We start from the raw sequence: 21,935 nt of genomic DNA on the forward strand, positions 1-21,935 counted from the left end.
TTTAATCTGAATAAAATCAAAAAAATTCATCTAAAATAAATTGAACACTAAAATTTTAAATCAATTTTTAATTTTTTCGATTTTTTTCTAATTACCACCGCATGGCGTGAAGGAGAGAATTAGAATTTTGATGCATCAATCGTTAAAGTTGGGTCCGAAAGTTTTATACTTATTTGAGCTTCAGATCAGCCTAAGTCCAATGGGCTATCAACAATAATATTTGGACTTTTTCTTTTGTTTCCTTTGGATATATTTTCCTTCGACCACCGCTATCGCTTCTTTGTCTGCGAAGATGAGCTGTTGCTGCGACCAAAACGACGACGAATCAACCCTCACAACACCACTCTCTTCCACCTCGAACCTCATCGTTACGGATACAAACGTCACCATCTCCCCAATGAACTCCAATTTCGCAGCTCTGACGTGCGGCGACACTCTCCGACTCATCTTCGAGAAACTCTCTCTCGCGGACTTGGCACGTGCCAGCTGCGTTTGCAAGGCCTGGAACGCCGTCGCTTCCGATGACGAGATGGTTATGGAGGCATTCATGGCTCCTTGGAAGCTTCTGGAAGTGGTGGGGAAGCCGAGTTCTAGAAGTTTCTGGAGAGATAATGGGATTGGGAAGTTCGCTATCTCGCATCGGATTTTGAGAGGAGAGAGTATTGCTAGTCTTGCTGTTAAGTACTCTGTTCAGGTAAACAAAAAAATGGGTATTTTTGTTTGATGAGAAAGTGAAGAAATTTGCTTGGAAATTTGAGAAATTTATGATTCTGTTTTGGTAAATCTTTTGTCTTTTGTATAAAAGATTGTCTTTTTTTAATTGAATGATAGTGTTAAAAAAGGGTAAAACTTTAATCACAGCATGAAGAGTATATAAGAATGAATTTGCTTGAATGTCAACCTTTTTCATGTATTCCTTTTGAAAATTGGGTGTTCATCTTCTGGTGCGAGATTTAAGATTTGGGTGGAGATGGGGAGGCTTAGGCCTTAAGGCAAAAGCAGTAGGAATAGACAGGGTTTGATTTGTGTTAGGTTGGTTGAGAGTTTCTGGTTTTGGTTACTAAGGTAGCTGAAATAACTTGATAACTGATTGGCATTTGGTGTGCATAGATGAGAGTCATGAGACTACAATTTGGTGAAATGAGAGATGCAACAGTCTTTTTTTTTTTTTTTTGCTTTAAGGATTAGCATTTTGTGTCTCCTCTACTTGGAGTTTGTCTTCAGGGTTTCCAATTTCCTTTTCTGTTAATTAGCCTACTCATTATCCAGCTTAGATGAGAATTTATAAGAATTCACAAGCTCTTCATTTTATGATTCATGGTTGAACATAACTTTGATACTGGCTCCAAAACCTACAAAAGTGTGACGTCTTTTCATGTATATAATTGAATGGAAAAACTGACGAACTACATGCTAAGAAGCAAATTCATTAAAGCTCGACCTCTAAATTGTTGGAAATGACAAGACTCTTTTAAACCACAATGTTGAAAAAGAAAAAGCTGAAAGCAAAGCATGAAATAATTAACTACAAACAAACAACATAGACAAAGTCACTGATGAAAACTGATTGCCTAAAATTATTAATATTTTCTTTCAAATCTCTTCTTAGTTGTACTTGAAAGAGTGACTACTTCCTTGGCCTTTTTCTCATCAACAATCACCATTGCTTCTTCCTTGGTCTTTACGTACTCTTTCAGGGATTAGCATCATGGTTCTTCTACATGGAGTTTGTCTTTAGGGTTTCCAGTTCCCTTTTCTGTTGCAAACCTTTTCTTTTAGTTTTTCAACATTAACTTTGCCCTTCGCTCAATGTTAAGTGAATTAGTGGTATAAATATACCTTACTTGTATTTGTAGGTTATGGACATAAAGCGCCTGAATAACACGATGAGTGAACATGGGATTTACTCAAGAGAGAGGTTATTGATCCCTATAAGCAATCCAGACGTTCTAATAAACGGGACATGCTATATAGAGTTGGATACCTATGCAAAGCGAGAAGTGGCAGTGCTGTATCTTGATGGCAATCCTGACAAAAAGACTGGAACATTGTTGAATAGAATGACCTCCGATCGAGGCAAGAGAAGGGTGATTGACTCATTGAAGAGAAGCATGCAAGTTGATGATGGAACTGCTCAATACTATTTGTCCATTTCAGGTGGTGATCCCCGACTTGCACTCTCTCAATTCTCTTCAGACCTCAGGTGGGAGAGGCAGAGAGGCTTGGCCTAGTTGGAAAGGTATATCAAGTTGATGGATGATAAGGGACCTAGAATTCACAGCCTTAATAAGATTCCTTCATTAGCATATGTAGTTAACTGTTTTTCCATGTAAAGTTATTGTAATGAAGCATACTGTCAAGTGTTAACATTGTCCAAATTCAGAGTATTTAATTGTACTAGGAACTAAGCAAGTTCCTGATGTTTCTTCAGTATACTTGTCTGTATTTTCATTTCATTCCTATAAGGGAGTGTTTAGTCGATTATGAATCAAAATGCATCCAAACTGCAGCATTCAGATATTTCTCTATGCTCTAAAGTAATTTGTTCACTTCTTTCTTTAGCTGTCTAGTAAGGTGTGAATTTTAAACTCTGACACGCATATATATCCTAGCTTTCTCTGCAGCCAAAGTCATTAGGAAACATAAGAATTTTCTTTATTTATTGGTTTTAACTCTCATCTTTCTCAGACAATACATATCTGATTCTACCTGTCAACTTTTAGCATTTTCAGGCTGAATTCTTCGTTTGACAGTACAATTTTTTATTTCTTAGGCAACTTGATCATGCCAAATGGCCTAGTAGCGCTTGGCATTAAGAGATGGAGAAAGCAATCCCCTACCTCTTGAGTTAATGAGATAGTTCATAAAAAAAATCAGATTGATATGACAAAGTTGAAAAAGCTAATAACTTAATTTATGTTACCTGAGGTTAGACAACAAAGGTGATATGAAAAAGTCCAGAATCCAATAACAAGAATGAAATATAGAACTTGCTTTTTCCCTGTTCCCACAAGCTTTCCCTACAAATTAAACACAAATAGCGTATGGTGAAGAAAACTATAAACTGTGACAAATGTAAAAAAAATTCTGCCACGGATTTCGCATCATGAGGCATGATGCAAAATATAAACGGGGAACAGAACTACTACTAATTCTATCGATTGCCTGAATGGATTTAGAAGCTGAAGGATTCAATTCAGAGGAGTTGTCTGACAAGGTTCCCTGAAATTACATTACTTATTATAGGTTTGAAGAGAAAAAAAGGCCAGAAAGTATATCCCATGATATTATCTACAAGAATCAATGAAATAAAAATAATATAGTTTTGTAAACATTTTAGCAAAATTTTTTTGTCTGTGTTGAAATATGCTTTGGAATAAGTGGATGAGACTTTGTTGTCCTTACATAGAATGGTGCGACAACGTGAACAAACACATCAGTACAATGATGAAATAACATCTCATATAATAAATTTTTAAAATGTCAAAATGGCAGATATCTCTTGATTACCAAGGAGGCTTTTGAGCGGAGATATTGATTTTTGATTTTGAAACATTAATTAAAATTATTATTTTTTATTTATTACATTACTTAAAAAAAGAACCTCCGCTACTAATTAATAAGCAGGGCTTTAAATAGCCCGAATATATCCAATTGGCTTATTTTGTTGGAATTAGGAATTGGACTTTTAAACCAAAAGAACCAACTTTAGACCATAGTGGGCTTTAGTTCAATCCAATCAAGTCCAATGGAATACTTATTTGTCTTTTGGGTTGCAATTAAAATTTGAATGGGACACTCACGATTACCATGAGTCAACTCCAATACTACATAAAGTAAATAACTTATTTTGAGTAAATATAATTATATCTTCAATTCATCTTCTTTTAAAACAATTGTTATAAATAATTATAAGGAGAAATAAAATATGTTTTTCACTTTATTTTTGAATGGAAGCAAAACTAATTTTTAAACCAGGGGAACAAATATATTTGAATATCCCAAAAAAAAAAAATTACAAATATAAGTAATTTTTATTTTATAACAAAATATTAAAAAATTACAAATAAATATATCTATGAGATGAATTAAGCTGAATTCAAACTTAAAAATTTATGTCTAAAGCTCATATAGACTTATTCATAGGCTAAACAATCGATCTTATGCATTTCTAATTTGTCAATGGCATGTCCGTTGCCTTTCACAAAGACATTAATAATCACAAGTGGCAATTAATATGTCTTTTTTTTATTTCTTTCTTTTATAAATTAATAACGATGACCAGATTTATTCAAAAGAAAAAAAAATAATGATGACCAACTCCTTAACCAAATGCCTCGCTGTTCATTAAGGAAAATATGTTTTTTTTTTTTATAAAACGTTCATTCAATGTCAATAATTTAATAATTAATCGGTCAAAGTGATTATCTATATCACAGAACATTTTTTTTTAATCACTTTCAAATTAAATGAGTCGTTGTTGATTAAAGAACATGGTTTTTGACGTTCCGAATAAAATAAACAATTCCCAACTAAAATGATGTCTCACTAAAGAATAATATATATATTTTTTTTTCCTTAGGTAATGACAAAACAAAATTATAACTAGCTATGATTAGTTAGTTAATGATACCCCATCCTCATCTGAATGTTTTCTTGATTTAAACACGCAAAATATTAATGTGAAAGCAATAATAAATTTTGCATGTAAATCTCGTGTTTGAATTCTCTAATTAAGCATACATGAACATGATCGCTGAATACAATTTTAAATAATAAACATGAGATTCAGACCCTAAGTTTTTAAGTTGAGAAATATATATATTGTTTTTCTGCTAATAATATATACTGTTAATTTTTACCTTTTTTTTATTTTTCATTTTGAAAAAAATAAGAAGATGCAAATCGATCGGCTCACTAATTAGCTAATTATTTAAATGCATTAATATATATTTTTTATATTTGGAATTGCCAAAAATCATATTATAAATTTTATTAGCAGATTATATGATTGTTGGTGCGTTAATTTATATTATCTTGCTACAAATCCAAATTAATTATATATGGATTTTAATAATGTATTTCAGATGTTAATTTATTTCATAAGTGAAGTGGTTGATATTTATACAAAGCTAGGTGTGATGGCATACAAACAAGTGAATAACGTCATGATTACAATATTGAAAAACGTAGGGATGTGAAATTTATAATTAAATGGGCAATGTTTCCTTTTTTAAAACAATTAAAGGGGGTCGTTTGCATTTATTGAGATATACAAGTCATATTACTATTAATAATAAGTAGTGTGAGATGTGCAAATTTCATTTTATAATATACTATTTTTTTAATCAACAGCTTATGGTTGAGAGCATCTTATAAAATAATATGCTCTTTTTATTTTCTGTTTTAAATTAAACGAACAAAAAGAAAAAAAAAAGAATATTTGATTCAATAATACATGAAAAATGCAATTAAATATATTTGCACAAGAAGTTGATTCAAATAAAACATTTATGCAAGTAGGGAAGCCAATTAAATAAATACAAATTGCATATTTTGCTTGTTGAAGTGAGCTTAATTGATGATATATATATATTTATCTTTCTAGAAGATTAGCATGACAGCTAGTGTTCAACTGCACATACAGAAAGGAGCAAAGAAAGGATTGGAAGATAGCAAAATAGGTGTGGAAACTTCTTATTTAAATGAACCAATAAATTTTTTTATTGAAAATTCTCGAAATTTTCAAATATTTTTATCTATTATTTATCAATTATCACCTAGCTAGTTATTACTTACATTCAATGATGATAATAACAAATTATTAGTTAGAAAACCTTAATCTTTTTATCAAATTAAGAGTCGATTTTTTAACTCAGATTTATAAGTAAATTAATTTATATAATAATTCTTAAGAATTAATAAATTTAATATTTACAATTTCTCAATTTTTTTTTTTAAATTAAGAGTTGACTTTTGACATTGACAGTTGAGGCCTGCCTACCTCAACTAAAATCCAAGCCAGTTGTGTAACCTGTTCTTTAAAATTTGTGATTACAGTCAATTTCAGGGGATTACTGACGTGCATTGTACTCAAATAGCATTCTTGGTAGAAGCCATTCGGATTTCAGTTTGCTCTTATTAGAAACGATCAATTCACGTGATATAATTTAATTAAAATTTTCTATTTAAAAATATTTTTTTTAACCAATAAAACTCTTGGAATACATGAGAATTTTAAGAAATTTGCCTGATTATTTTATAAACATGTTACATCATTTCCATTTTCTTAATTTCTTTTCACATGGTTGAATTTTGGTCATATATATCTTATCAAAACTTTGCTGAATTATTCAAAATTTGAATCATAATAATTGATATTTTATCCATTTATGTGATGAAATTTGATGATCTATTCATATACGTATGTCTATTTTTTTTATTTGAAATAATATTATGAATTATTAATTATTAACACGCAAATGACACGATAGTTTGATTCTTATCTTTCGGATTATTAATGCACAAAGCCGAGTTCTAAAAATATATATATCTTAAATTATGTTATAAGTTTTCTAGTTTCGTGCCTAACTATGAATCTTGAAATTAATCACAACATTTTGAATGTTTGATTATGAAGCATTTGTCTCAGAAGATTTTCAGCAAAACTTTATAGCTTTCAAATTTGAGAAAACCATCTTTGCTGCAACAATCAAATTAAACATTGCAACTCCTAAATTTCTTGCTAAGAAGAATTTCCTTCTTCGAATTAATCTTATAACCATTGACAAGTTAACACAATCCTTAAAAAAGCTGTAACTACTACCATAAATTAATTAACAAATTTTCTCCGAAAAAATTATTAACTTCTAGAAATAATTTTGTAATTAATTTCTCTTATCATTAGATTACGGTTTTTTTTTTTCCAAAATAATAGATATAAATATAGGAATATTTCAATTATATATCTAAGGTTTTTGGTAAATGACAAAACTTAATTACCTTAGTGATAACTTTTTACACAAAAAAAGTTTAATTATTAAAAAAAGAAAATTTTGAATCCTTTTATTTTTTGGGGGTAATAGGAGAGAGATGCACTTTCAATTGAACACCCTAAGTCTTCTTATGTAAAAATAAAAAATAAAAAAAAATCAAAACCCTTAATCATAATTCATTGGAAATCCTAACAAAGATTAATTTAGATTCATCTTAATCCCTCTTGAATTTGGTTAGATCAACATAGACTAGATGGGGAATTATTTCTTTCTCAAAACGTCAATGATTTATAGTGTATTCGTTATCGAAACTCATCTAGTACGCCTTTTTGTTTGATATTACATAAAATGTCATATATAGAATATTATTTAATTAAGAAATGGTTGGAATAGTTTTTCTTATGCATATATTGAGTAAAAAATTCAATTCCTAACTAGTAATGGACCGATGCCAAACTTAAATTGATGGCTAACTAGAATTCAAATGATGTAGATTAGTTTGTTAACCAAATGCCAAATTAAGCACATCCCATCTGAACAACTAGTCAAAGTCACTAGTCCTATTACCTAATACTAACAATAATTATCCTTATTAATATTAGATTTATCAAGTGTCGAAAAAAAAAATCAAATTTTGAGTTATACAATAAAAAATAAAATTTTCTTAATTATTATCGCATATATAAATTTTTAGATTTAATTTTAAGGTTCAAATTACTTGAAATTATCTAAATTAGAGTCTCAACTCTCAAGTTATACAATGTAAAATATGCTTTGGAAAGGCATATTTTATGATGAAAATTGACATTCCTCAGCTACCATATATATATATATAAATGTAAAAAATATATATGTTTTTGTAAGACAAAAAGTCCATTATATATGGAAATGATTTAAATATCAAAAGCTAAATGATTAGATTTTTATATTATTAGTTAGGATTTTCCAAAAAGGATAACATTTTCAAGATCAGAAAAACGAAAAACATATGGATTCTGTCTATCTTTGATTTGATCTCACTAATTGTATTTGCACACGTGGTTTTAAAGATAATAAAATTTTTATATTTTTTTATTTTAAAGATTCAAATTAGGGCTGCTATGCAAAAAGGAAACAAATTGCATATATAAAAAATTCCAAATTAAAAAAAGATAGATGAAAAAAGTTGGTGGAAGATGGATATAATCTTGTGAAGACGCCTCCCTCTTCTATTCTTTTGAATTTTTAAAAAATTATCCTTTCGTTTGAAGTCAAAAAAAGATCGACGCCTTGTCGGACGCCTTGTCCGATTGAGAACTATCACTTTTGACACGAATCATTTTGGCAGAGGGACGCGCTGTTATGGCATACTTTCATTGTCAATTTAAAAATCACATAATTAATAATCAATTTTAATGATATATATATATATATATATATTTACGTGACTCTTGAAATTATAATATTATCAATTTTTAAAAATGAGGGTCGAGTTAAAAATTATAATATAATTATTCTTTTAAGGGTGGTAACTGTTGCTTGTAGGGATGTTTATAATTTGATTTAATTGAATTAATTTGATTTAATTAGGTTAGTTGATCAATCACTAAATTAATTTTGATTGATTATAAAAAATAATTTATAAAAATTTTTTGTTTTTGATTTTAAAATTAAATTAATCAAATTAACCAAAATATTATAAAATTTATATATAAAACTAAAAATATATAAAATTATCCATTTTATTTCAAGTTATTAGAATTTTTAATTTAATACTTTGATATTTGAATATTTTTGTTAAATGATTTTATTTAATTTGTTTTATATATGAAAAAAATAGAAATTTAAAATATAATATAGTTTAATATATTTTATTAATCACAAAAATTAACTTAATCGATCGAATTAATTTTGATCAACTAATTTTTTAAATTAAAAATTTTTTTATTCAATTAATAAAAATAATATAATATAATTCAATTTTAGATAATTTGATTTGAAATTAATCAATTAACCGAATGAATATTCCTACTTACTTGCCTTCTAAATTCGTTATTGTGCATATATATTTCCTATTAAAAATAAAATAATTTTAATAATTTGAGGAAATAAAAAAAATTTAAAGCATATTATAATTTTTTTTTTTTTTTTTTTTTAGTTTTATATAATTACCCACATGCATGTACATTATAAAATAAGGTCAAAATTAAATGAGTAGACAAAATAATATACAGATTTTTACCGAATTATATATTCGTCGACAATAATTGACATCGTCCTATGATTTAGTTGTTAAAAGGAATTGTTCTTAGTTTCTGAAAAAACATAATTCACAACTTGGCTTTTTTAAATAATTACTTAGATTTTTAATCTTTTTTTTCCCTTGTTTAGGTAACATTACTTGTTTTCAGTGTGCCATAGTCCTCTTTGGCTTTCCAAAAAAAAAAAAAAAAAGAATTAATTAATTTAAATAAGACTTTGTCATACATCGTCCGCACAAAAGCACACCGACATGCAGTAAAGGATTTGGTTCGGCTGGCCGCCTAAACCAACAAATATTTTATCAAATAAAAAAAAAAAACAATAAAATTAAATACCATTAATGACATGTTTAAGTTTTTTAGAGAATTGAAATTAAAATCCAATTAGAAAGTGCACGAATTGAATAAAAAAATATAGTTATTGTATCCCATTAATAAAAATTAGAGTGGACCGACAAGTCAAATAAATTAAACAAGTGATTTATTCGATCTAATAAATGCAATTAAATTAAATTAAAAATCATGTATTTAACCATAAAATTTCTTTTAACTTGAATCAATTAAACCGACTAAATAAAAAATCGACAACTCCATCGGTTCAACGTCCGGTCCAAATTTTTATTCATTGCTTGTATCATGACTGAAAGTTAAAATTTTAAACGTGTTGCCTACTTTCCAAGTAAGAGGACTGTCCCGTTTCTATAATAATCCCAAAAAATAGAAATTTCACAGTTAAGTAATTGAAAAAAAAAAAAGACGTGGCTTCAGCTAGCACACGTTGATTTCTTTTAAGTCAATTTCAAAAGAGAGAACTTATCAAAAAAGATAAGCGTACCAAGACCGAAGTGCTTTACACTTTCAACCAAGTCTTTGATTAAAGGGAAATTGAGCAGAAACTCCACATGAATATGAACGTAAAGGGCAGCTTCGCCTGTCAATTCCACATTGGGCTACGAGGCCAATTTTTCTCTATAAAAAACACCCCCAAGGCCCCAACACTTTATCACAGATTCTCACATTTAGCCAATTAATTAAACCAACCATTGAACATATTCTTTCACCACCATCATCGTCTTAGTAACCTTTTTTTCTTCTTTCTAGAGAAGCAAATTTTTAAAGATGCTTAGCCATTTACTAAAGGCCACCCACGGTGGCGACAATGGCAGCAAGAAGATGCGATCAGAGAAGATCAAGGGCACCGTTGTTTTGATGAAAAAAAATGTCTTGGACTTCAATGATTTCCAGGCATCTTTTCTTGATGGGATTCATGAATTGTTAGGGAAAAGAGTTTCCTTGCAGCTTATCAGTGCTGAAAATGGTGATGCTGGTGAGTTTTAATCTGCCTCTTTTTTTTTTTCTTTTTCCTGCGTTTGTTTCATGAGAAAAAGCTGAAAGCAAAAGATACCAAAGCATGTTTGTTATGTCTGTACTAAAGCTTGACTATGCTATTAATTATTGTATTCGACTATTTACTTCTTGTTTTTTACTAGCTAGGATGATTTCCAATGACAAAAAAATTAAGTACGTTTTTTCTTTATGTTTCAATAAGCATATATATGAGTACAAATTTAAATATCATAAACAATAACTATAACTATATCATTAATTCCTTGAAATTATCCTCCATCTCAATCATAATAAATATAACAAAAATTAAATACACGAATTTATCTAATTGACGTCTATTTTTTCAGCCGATGCAATAGAAAGTGACTTTCTTTCCAAGTTTTATAATATCTTAACTTTATTTATTTATTTTTTGAAACCCAAATATATATATATGTGTGTCATGAAATAATAGGCAAAAAATAATACATAAGCTTTTAATCAAAAGTTATAGTAGTAATTAACTGGCGAAATTTAATGTTTTATGCATATCAACTAATGGATTAAGGAAATCTTGATTTTTTTCATTTGTAGCATAAATTGTCTCTCTTATGATTAAAAACATGATATTTCCATACTTCATATATATATATATATATTTATATTTTGAAAAAAAAATTAAGATATGTGTCATGATCAAGGTGCTAATTCTTTTGGCCATCTGATCTAGCCAGGTACTAACTAGAGAAACTATTCTTATTCTTATATTACCAAAATAATTTTGTTAATTTTTTTTTCTTCTATACTTTTTATGCTGAGAATTGGTAATATGTCATCAATCATGACTTAGTCATAGCTATCTCCAAAACACATATATAGCAATGAGGTCAATTCAAAATCTGATTTCAAAGGGAATAGAAAATATTTCATCAATTAACATTAATGGAATTTGAAGGAGACAGGCAGAAGCTATTAAACTTGACTTTGACTACATCTTTTGTTTTTCTCTTGTTCGTTTTAATGAATCAGTTTTACTCTGTCTTATTACTGATTCATATATCCAAGAAAATAATGTTTTAATTTGCTCTTGTTTTATGTTTGTTCGAGAATAAATACGAAAGTATTTCATTTATAATTTTATAATTTTTTATATAAAATTATATTTTGTAGATTTAAACTTCAAAAAATATTTTGATGATCATACACATTTCTTGATCATAATTAATTATAATATAATAATTATAAAATATTAAAATATTAAGGTAAAAATATTTTTAATATTTTAATAATTTTAAAAATAATATAAACCATAATGGATAAGCTTGAGTGGGTGGGACTTGAGCATGAACTTAGCTTTTAGAAGTATCAATTGGATCCGGTTCAATTTATGCACACTTCTATTTCTATTTCGCTTCTTCTACTAATCCTATTTACCTAGTTTCAATTTATATATATGTATTCATGAACAATGTGAAAGAGTTAGACCAATAAATTAATTTGTTTGTAGATTGATTATCAGCTGCTTAAAATTAAGGCTTAACTTTGATATTTGATTTGCGTTGGTAGCTAATGGGTTGCAAGGAAAGCTTGGAAAGCCGGCATATTTGGAGAATTGGACTCTTACAGATGCTTCTCCAGTAGCAGGGGAATCTAAATTCAGTGTTGACTTTGATTGGGAAGAGGAAATTGGAACACCTGGAGCTGTACTGATAAAAAATAACCATCATAGTGAATTCTACCTCAGGACAATCACTCTGGAACATGTTCCAGGCCAAGGTCGGATTCACTTTGTTTGCAATTCTTGGGTTTATCCTGATAAAAGATATGAAAAAGATCGTGTTTTCTTCACTAACAAGGTAAATACTTTCATCACACAAGCAAAAAGAAAATGCTATAAAATTACGTATGAAATGTTGTAATTAATTGACTTTCAAAGGATTTTATGTTGTGTTTTGGTAACAAGTGTTTGATGTTTCTCCAGACATACCTTCCGCATGAGATGCCAGAACCACTACGTAAATACAGAGAAGAAGAGCTAAAGGCATTGAGAGGGAATGGCGAAGGAGAGCTCCAAGAATGGGACCGTGTCTATGACTATGCTTATTACAATGATTTGGGGAATCCTGATAAGGATCTCGAATACGCCCGCCCTGTTCTTGGAGGATCTGCTGAGTACCCTTATCCTCGTAGAGGAAGAACAGGCAGACCACCAACAGAAACAGGTAAGAAATTACATTGATCAGATTGTCTTTGTCGTGTGTTTATATTTTGAGTCTGACAAGGTTTTGTTCTTAATAATTGACAGATCCCAACACTGAGAGTAGGATAACACTTCTTATGAGCTTGAACATTTATGTTCCAAGAGATGAACGATTTGGACATCTGAAGTTGTCGGATTTTCTTGCTTATGCACTAAAGTCTATAGTTCAATTCATTATACCTGAGCTAAAAGATCTAACTGACCGTACTCATAATGAATTCGACTCATTTGAGGATGTACTTAAAGTCTACTACGGAGGAGTTAAGCTTCCTTCTGGCCCTTTGCTTGATAATATCATCAAGAACATTCCCTTGGAGATGCTCAAAGAAATTTTTCGGACTGATGGGGAACAGCTTCTAAAATACCCCGTGCCTCAAGTGATTCAAGGTATACATCAAATATATATACATATATATTGCTGATTTGAGAGTTTAATATCATATATAGACTTCAGATGATAATCTGCATTATAATTTGATGAATTGGAGCAGACAGTAAGACTGCGTGGAGGACTGATGAGGAATTCGCCAGAGAAATGCTTGCTGGAGTAGACCCTGTTATCATTAGTCTTCTTGAAGTAAGCTTGAGCACCATTCTGAATATTCATTTTTCCTACTGTTTGTCAAGCCAGTAGATCCAAGGAAAACAAATAGAAAAACATTAAAATTTATCTCATAATTCAACCTTTCTTTGTTTTCTGATCTCAATTGCAGGAATTTCCTCCAACAAGCAAGCTAGATCCTGAAGTGTATGGTAATCAAAATAGTGCTATCACAAAGGAACACATAGAACACAACTTAGAGGGTCTCACCATAGAAGGGGTAATGTTTTGTATATTTCTTAATTTCATTCAAAAGTACAGTATATAAATTAGTGCTTCGGGATTTTTTTAACTTAAAAAGAATTGGTTGAACAGGCACTGACGAGCAACAGGTTGTTCATATTGAATCATCATGATACACTTATGCCATACCTCAGGAGGATAAACTCTACTACTACAAAGACTTACGCGTCTAGGACCATCTTACTTTTGAGGGATGACGGCACTTTGAAGCCATTGGCAATTGAATTGAGTTTGCCACATCCAGATGGGGATCAATATGGTGCTGTTAGCAAGGTGTACACACCAGCAGAACATGGAGTTGAAGGTTCCATATGGCAGCTGGCTAAAGCTTACGTGGCTGTAAATGATTCTGGTGTTCATCAGCTCATAAGCCATTGGTATGGATATGTGCCTAGGAAGGCTTAAATTTTAATAGCAATTATATGTTGGTTTGCTTCAAATTGAGAGGGGATTTATTTATATGCTTTTAATTTGGTCACAGGTTGAACACGCATGCAACAATTGAGCCATTTGTGATTGCAACAAACAGGCAGCTAAGTGTGGTTCATCCAATTTATAAGCTTCTCCAACCTCACTTCCGTGACACAATGAACATAAATGCTTTCGCCCGGCAGATTCTGATTAATGGAGGTGGAATCCTAGAGTTGACAGTTTTCCCTGCAAAATATGCCATGGAAATGTCATCAGTAATATATAAGGATTGGAATTTGCTTGACCAGGCACTTCCCAGAGATCTCAAGAAAAGGTAAATCCTGCAGCTAAGTAATGACAAATTCATGGTTCAAAAATGATAATAGATTAGATTCAAATCTAAATTCAGAGTATTTTTGGGTACATTTAGTTATTGTTTTATCCAAATGACATTCTTCCTTTTTCTGGATTCAGAGGAGTTGCAATTGATGATAAGGATTCACCAAATGGTCTTCGCCTACTGATAAAAGACTATCCATATGCTGTTGATGGATTGGAGATTTGGTTTGCAATAGAAAAATGGGTGAGGGATTATTGCTCCTTTTACTACAAGACGGATGAAATGGTTCAACAAGACCCTGAGGTTCAAGCCTGGTGGAAAGAACTTCGAGAGGAGGGTCACGGTGACAAGAAGGATGAGCCATGGTGGCCTAAAATGCAGACTCGCGAAGAGCTGATAGATTCTTGCACCATTATCATATGGGTGGCTTCAGCTCTCCATGCAGCAGTCAACTTCGGCCAATATCCTTATGCAGGCTACCTCCCCAACCGCCCTACTATAAGCCGCAGGTTCATGCCTGAGAAAGGCACTTCCGAATATGCTGAGCTCGAGTCGAACCCTGACAAGGCTTACTTGAAAACAATCACTGCTCAGCTGCAGACTCTGCTTGGAATTTCCTTGATTGAAATTCTGTCAAGGCACTCATCAGATGAGGTTTATCTGGGGCAAAGAGACACACCTGATTGGACATCAGATGAAACACCATTAGCAGCTTTTGAGGAATTCGGAAACAGGCTTTCAGGAATTGAGGAAAGAATTGTGCAGATGAACAATGACGAGAAATTGAAGAACCGTGTTGGTCCAGTTCATGTGCCATACACTTTGCTCTATCCTACTAGTGAAGGTGGACTTACTGGCAAGGGAATTCCAAACAGTGTCTCAATCTAATGCTTCTTCAAGTTCTTTATAAAGGCAATAATTCTTTATTATTTATTTCTACTTGATTAAGAATACCATTATATTGTATACTTATAATTGTAGCTATTAATGCAACAATAATCGAACAGAAATATATATATATATATATATGCAGGTTATTCATTTATTTGTTTTTAAAGGGATTTAGATTTGATTCGTGTTTCATAAAAAAAAATTATTTCGTTCATTTGAATTCGGTTCGTTTAAATAGAAAAATATTTGTATTTAATTTAATAAAATTAAATTAATTCATTTATAAATATTAAATGAATATATTTATAAATATATTTATGAATAATAAATAAATTTTAAATAAATATAAACAAATTCAAACGAATGTTAAAATAAAATTAAGATAAAAAATAAAAAAATAATTTATTATTATTATTATTATTATTAAAAAATAAACAAATAATAAATAAAAAAATTTTAACGAATTTATTTACGAATATTAACACCAAATAAATTTTTATTAATATTTAATTTATTTAATAAATAAATATAAAAATATTATTTAAAATTATTTATTAAAATTAATAAATAAATATAAACGAATAAAAATTAAATATATTCTTCGTCAAAAATTCTGTTTATTTAAGCGGTCGTCGGAAGAGCACCCATTGTCCTCCTTTAAGAAACCAGAAATAATTTTTTGACAAATGTTTCAGGAATAAATTATAAGTTAGAAAGCGGAATCCAAAGCAACTACACAGGTGTAAACATTTCAAAGCCAAAGAAGTTTATTCGTAAAAGATACCTTATTCCCATGCCATAATCTCAGTTCTTGATATGCCATACCCTGAAAGTAAATTACTCCAAAGTCAGCAATTAGATCATCAAAGTCATCGAATGTGGGTCACAGGTTCTAAAATATAATAGATTAAAATAAAGTTTTTTTTTTTAATTCTGTATTTTATAATATATTATGTCGACATATAAAATAAGTGGAAATTTGAAATAATTTTGAAAAATTAATTCTTTAATTAAAATTTCAGATAAAATTTTATTTTGTTATTGAAACAAATAAATTCATTTTAAAATTTTAAAAAATTGTGATTAAAATAAAATCTTTCATTCAAATACCTTATTCAAATAACCCTAAAATCTGATAATTTTGTTAAGTTTCTTGCTAAATCAAATGTGAGTGGAGATCTGTTTAAAAAAAAAAAAAAACTCAACCTTGACGTGATCATATCTGACATGAAAAAAATGTTGGTACATCATGATATTATTAAATGGGACTATAGGTGATGTGGTAGGTAAGGTCTACTTTTCTTAGCGATGAAGCAATTTCACACCAAATGCTCTGTCATGGCTTTATATAAACTAATGCAAATATTTGGAACATTTTTATCAAAGGTTATTTGAAATATTTTTATAATAAAAATATTAGTGTTAAGGGTATTAAAATTTGATCATTTATAATTCGATATAAAGATACGACGTAAATATAATATAAATATAAAATATGAAAATAATATAATTTAAAATTTTATTAATAATTATATTTAAATTAATAAAATAAAAAATATAATTTATATTTTGATATAGACCTAAATTATAAAACATAATTTTTATATAAAATATTATATAAATATATGAATTATAAATATGATTTATGAAAGTTCAAATAGAAGCTCTTTAAATTTATATCTTATTTAATCCTTCAATGATAACCCTTTTTTAGTAATAAAAAATATGAGTAAAAGAAGTTATTTCATTTTTAAGATTAAAATAGATCATTAACTCATAAAAAATTTATAAATTTTTAAAAAAATTTTGAATTTATAAATCATTTATAAATAAAAATTTTTTTATGATAACTTACAACAACTATTAATTATCTAAAAATTAGGTTTTATATCCAATTTAATCCTTGGATCATAAGTTATGACAACATTTAGTTGTACAAAAATTTGGCTTTCATTAGCGTAACATCGATTTAGAGATAATTTTAATCTATTTTATACATATCGATAGATTAAGGTTTATCACATGCACAATTGAGAATGCCAAGAAGAATCAAATCAGTTGTCGGTACTGCCGCAAATTAACTACATTTTCACGTGCTAATAAATTTATTGTCCCATTGCCATGCAAGATCTATCCTCACATTCATTGATACATCGTATTCTCGATTAGAACGCGAGGGGTCCCGCTCTTTAATTTGGCCATACAAATTAATGTGGTTGTTGCTGCAAAAATCTTATATTAATTAATATGATCCCCCAATGTGCAAAACTCATGTGCTTAGTGATGATTTTTTTTATCTTTTTTCAAGAAAAACAAAGAAAGAATTATATTTATAATCTGATCTTAATTGTGTATAAGCATAGTATCGTAATAATTTAGAATCATTAGACATAAAAAATTTTAAAATTAAAAAAAAATAAAAGAGTTATCATCAATTTTTTTAAGGTGTGATTAATCATCTGAAATATTATCTTTTTAATAAAATTATAAAATGGGTTTAAAGTTTATCAAAAAAAATAAATTTTGATCTATAAAAATAGATTTTGAGTTTGAAAATCGGTTATGAGTAGAAAAAAATTAGCACTCCAACAATGTTCATAAATTAGTACTAATTAATTATACGTTATTTTCGATATTGGATGAAATAGTTTTAATTTGAAATTTAATACTAATTTCTTTCATTTTAAAAATATTTTTTGCTAAAACCTTTATTTAGAAATATTGAGAAAATTTTTAACTTAAATAATTATCTTAAAATTTTTCAACATCTAGGTAAAATAACTCTTTTCATTTAAGATTTAATATAATATCCCTTAAAATGAAAATAACACTCATTGCAATAAATGACTGTTGGTAATTCTTCAACATCTAGGTAGAGTACTAAAAATTATTCCCTTTAGAATGCTTTTTTATTTTATTTTATAATATCATAATTTTAAAAGTAAGTAAATAAAAAAAAATATTTTGTGTAAAAAAAAGTAAATGATGGTATTATCGGATAGTAAGTAAAAATTAAAGACAAATAAATGCAAATAAATACAAACAATAACAAATAAATGTATGTGAGCTAATAGGTGGTGCGTATGTTAATGAAATGCAAATTTGAAATTAGATTCTTAAATATAATGAGACCACATTGACTTCCCAACATTTAGGCGGAACTTAGGTGCGACTATTTATATTTAAGATCCCATTTTGTTATTATACCTTTTTTATTTTTTTATTAACCCCATTGTTAAAGTGAATTAAGGACTCATGAGAAAATTTTAATGGAATAAGATTTCTTTAAATACTTTATCATCTAGGCAGTATTCGAGAACAAATTATTTCATTTGAGATTTTCGTACGTATCTTTAAAGTTTTGAAATGGTTTTGAGTGTAGGTTTAGGTCGAGATTTTAAAGATTTGATAACTTTCGGATGATGATTCGATAATGCGTATCAAATTTAGGATTTTTAGAATTTTAGATTTTAAGGTTTAGGATTTTGGATTTTAAAGTTAGGGAAGTTTCAAATTTTGAGGTTTAGGTTTTTTATTTCAGGGTTTGAGGTTTTGGTTTTAGGGTTTAAGGTTTTGATTTTAGGATTTAGAAGATTTATGGTTTTGATTTTAGGGTCTGAGGTTTAGGGTTTTAGTTTTAGGTTTTTGAGGATTTAGGTATTTTTTTTAGGGTTTAGAGGATTTAGGGTTTTGTTTTAGGGTTTAAGGTTTTAGAGTTTTGATTTTAGGGTTTGAAGGATTTAAAGTTTTGATTTTAGGGCTTTAAGGTTCTAGGGTTTAGTTTCAGGGTTTTGAGGATTTAAGATTTTATTTTAGGGTTTAGAGGGTTTGAGGTTTTTTAATTTTAGTTTTTTCTTTTAATTTAAAAACGCAAACATCTAAGTAGACTTTTGAAATAAGTTCAATTTTTATGATTTTTTAAAATTAATTAAAAAAAATCTTCTTTTCCCTTTTTTAATGAAAATTTATTATTAATAATATCAAATTATTATTATTATTATTATTATTATTATTATTATTATTATAATTCTTCAACATCTAAGAAGAATTATAAATTTTTTAATTCTCTCCAATATCTAGGTAGGAAAAATAAAAAAATTATTATTTTATTATTATTATTATTTTTTAAGCAATTTTAGTTTTTTTTTTTTTGCTATTATCCTACTTTGTTTTCATTTTATTATTATTAAAATCAATCAAATATTTATTATAACAAATTTAAAAATTTATCATATATAAATATTAAAAATAAAACTTAAAATATCAAAAATAATAATATAAAAAATTAAAAATTAAAAAAAACCTGAACTAGACCGATTAACTTTGGTCTAAACCAATCTGATCGATTCAACAATTCTACAGTTTAGACCGGGTTTTGGCAGTTTAATATTGGTTCAACTAGATCGGTTTTAAGCTAAGGCAATAGCAGGTCCTATGGAAGATTGCGCGAATCCCGGATCACATCCTAGTTGACCCGCAAATCTTTTATACCTAAAATAATGTCATTTTCGACTTTAGCTTTCGATATAAAACCATTTTTTTTAGTTCATTTCAAACCATTTTAAAAAAAAAAGGTCCTAACCTCCAAAAATTCTCTCTAGCTTAGCCAGAGTTCGGCGACTAATTGGCATTCTGGTTGCTATCTAGGTCACCGTCGACGATTTTGTCAGTGGTCGTCGATAGTCGAAAAATGTCAAAATTTTTTTGGAAGCTCTTTTTGACACTATCTTTCCTAATCCTATCTCCTTTTTGTTGAAAATGACCTCGATCGTCGTAGATTGGGGCTCAAAGTTTATCTTTTTTTTTTATAAACCAAAACTGATTTTTTTCCTTTCACAGGTTCTTCTTTGGCACTAGATTTTTCCCTACTGGATGACTGTGGTGATTGATTTTTTTTTGTGTGAATTTTTTAGTTTTTTTTATGGGTATTATGGGGAAGTAGTAATCGGGGTTCGTTGGGTGTTGCCATGGTGGTTTCGGGCATAGGGAGTAAGTGTGTGACACATGATTTGATGAGGGTTGAGGCTCAGACTAATGCTAGTGAATTTTGGGTTTTTAGTGTGTTCGAACTTAGTGTTTTTTCTGGGTGTGGAAAGATATTTTTGAGCTTCTGTCCGATGAAGATCAAATGGGAAAAAGCTAGGGCTTTAAGGAGCTAGGGATCGAGGTGGTTGTAGATGTGGTTAGGGTAGGCTGTAGGGGTGGCTGTAGGGTGGCCATAAGGTGGCGGCAAGGTGGCTGCACAGGGGCTGGATAAGAGGGTAACGACATCGTACACTAGCCTCTTGCTTTCTATTTTCTTTTTTTTATATATATTTTTAATAGTTTGTTTTTTTCTGTTTGTTGTTTGTTGTTTTTTGTATTTTTATTATTGATATATTTAATTATTAATTAATTTTAATATTAATAAACAGAACTTGAAGATTTAATCCAAAAGATCCGGACAAAATTTGGTATCTACATAGAGTTGTTTATAATTCACATTTAGTTAAGTTTGATTGATGTGTTTAAATGTTAAGTTTGAGTGTTTTAGATTGTTCATTTAAATTTGATAATATAAAAAATTTATATAACATAAAATTTAAAATTATTTTTATATTAATTTTTTTATCATATTTTTTAATTTATTTAAAACTAAAATTAAATAAAAACAAATTTTATTTAATAATATCACATTTCAAATCGATTTTAAAGTAAAAATTATAGTTAAAATTAGATTCAAATCCAACCAAATCATAAAATAAATCTAAATAAAATAATGTATTAGAAGAAAACTAATGGGTTAGTGAAAAAAAATAAAAATGGCATTTTCATTTTTAATTTTTCGATTAACAAAAAAAATGAAATATTTTTTATATAAATTAATGTCATAAATAATTTTTAAATTATAATAAAATATTAAATATAATATTTGATTTTAAAAAAATTTTAATATAATATTTAAATTATAAATTCTGAAATAATATATTACTTACCGTAATTATAATTTCAAATGGTAATATATAAAAGATTAATAATTTTTTAAATATCATATTAATTTAATATATATATATATTTAATTAATATATTATATTAAAAAATTTTAATATTTAAATATTACATTAAGTATTTCATCAAGCAAACACTTTTAAATGATTCCCTATTTTTTTTCCTAACCGCAGGCACTGGGCTCGTAAATATGCATTGATTGATCCACCAAATGACGAATAGACTCAACAAATTGACAGATAGGAAATATAAAAAAAATGAAAATGTAAGATCAATAATTTCCCCGAAACCAACGATTAAACATATTAAATACATCCTGCCAATTTCCCAAGCTACAGGAACAAATATATCCATAGATATTTTTTTATATAAAACCATATTGACATACATTAATTATAACTCAGGATTATTAATTTAAAGTTTTAATTTAGAAAAAAAAAAAAGCTGAATTTTTTAAGTATAAAATAAACTGAAAAAAATTATAAATTTCGACTATGAAATATAAAAATATTGCATGAATCAATGAACCGACAAATGTTTTCATTTTTGTCTGCTATTAATAATTAGGCGTCGGTGCATTATAGGCGATTACGGCTTACGAATGCTCCCTACAAATAAGGCCAACATTTCTCTCATTTTT

The 21,935-nt window shown here is 28.4% G+C and overlaps 2 protein-coding genes across 2 annotated transcripts; both read left to right on the top strand.

Moving 5' to 3' along the window:
- Positions 1 to 195: 195 nt before the first annotated feature.
- Positions 196 to 2,520, top strand: LOC111277931 (F-box protein At1g55000-like). The gene is made up of 2 exons (XM_022864368.2): positions 196 to 694; positions 1,857 to 2,520. Exons 1-2 carry the CDS (start codon positions 293 to 295, stop codon positions 2,229 to 2,231), a joined length of 777 nt encoding a protein of 258 aa, XP_022720103.1. The 5' UTR covers positions 196 to 292; the 3' UTR covers positions 2,232 to 2,520.
- Positions 2,521 to 10,237: 7,717 nt separating this feature from the next.
- On the top strand, positions 10,238 to 15,461 carry LOC111277300 (putative linoleate 9S-lipoxygenase 5). The gene is made up of 9 exons (XM_022863654.2): positions 10,238 to 10,562; positions 12,128 to 12,417; positions 12,543 to 12,783; positions 12,867 to 13,208; positions 13,313 to 13,398; positions 13,535 to 13,642; positions 13,738 to 14,042; positions 14,147 to 14,410; positions 14,551 to 15,461. Exons 1-9 carry the CDS (start codon positions 10,355 to 10,357, stop codon positions 15,302 to 15,304), a joined length of 2,598 nt encoding a protein of 865 aa, XP_022719389.2. The 5' UTR covers positions 10,238 to 10,354; the 3' UTR covers positions 15,305 to 15,461.
- Positions 15,462 to 21,935: the final 6,474 nt, after the last annotated feature.

Source organism: Durio zibethinus, chromosome 7, assembly GCF_047325235.1.
Source record: "Durio zibethinus cultivar Kanyao isolate XHJ-2024 chromosome 7, ASM4732523v1, whole genome shotgun sequence".
Classification (NCBI taxonomy): domain Eukaryota; kingdom Viridiplantae; phylum Streptophyta; class Magnoliopsida; order Malvales; family Malvaceae; genus Durio; species Durio zibethinus.

What these genes read in the sequence shown, in the direction of transcription:
- LOC111277300 (XM_022863654.2), top strand. Translation starts at nt 10,355, where the DNA reads ATGCTTAGCCATTTACTAAAGGCCACCCACGGTGGCGACAATGGCAGC. An exon ending in GTGTTTTCTTCACTAACAAG is followed by an intron (nt 12,418 to 12,542) that starts GTAAATACTTTC and finishes ATGTTTCTCCAG; the next exon opens with ACATACCTTCCGCATGAGAT. An exon ending in CGTGCCTCAAGTGATTCAAG is followed by an intron (nt 13,209 to 13,312) that starts GTATACATCAAA and finishes GAATTGGAGCAG; the next exon opens with ACAGTAAGACTGCGTGGAGG.
- LOC111277931 (XM_022864368.2), top strand. Translation starts at nt 293, where the DNA reads ATGAGCTGTTGCTGCGACCAAAACGACGACGAATCAACCCTCACAACA. An exon ending in CTGTTAAGTACTCTGTTCAG is followed by an intron (nt 695 to 1,856) that starts GTAAACAAAAAA and finishes TTGTATTTGTAG; the next exon opens with GTTATGGACATAAAGCGCCT.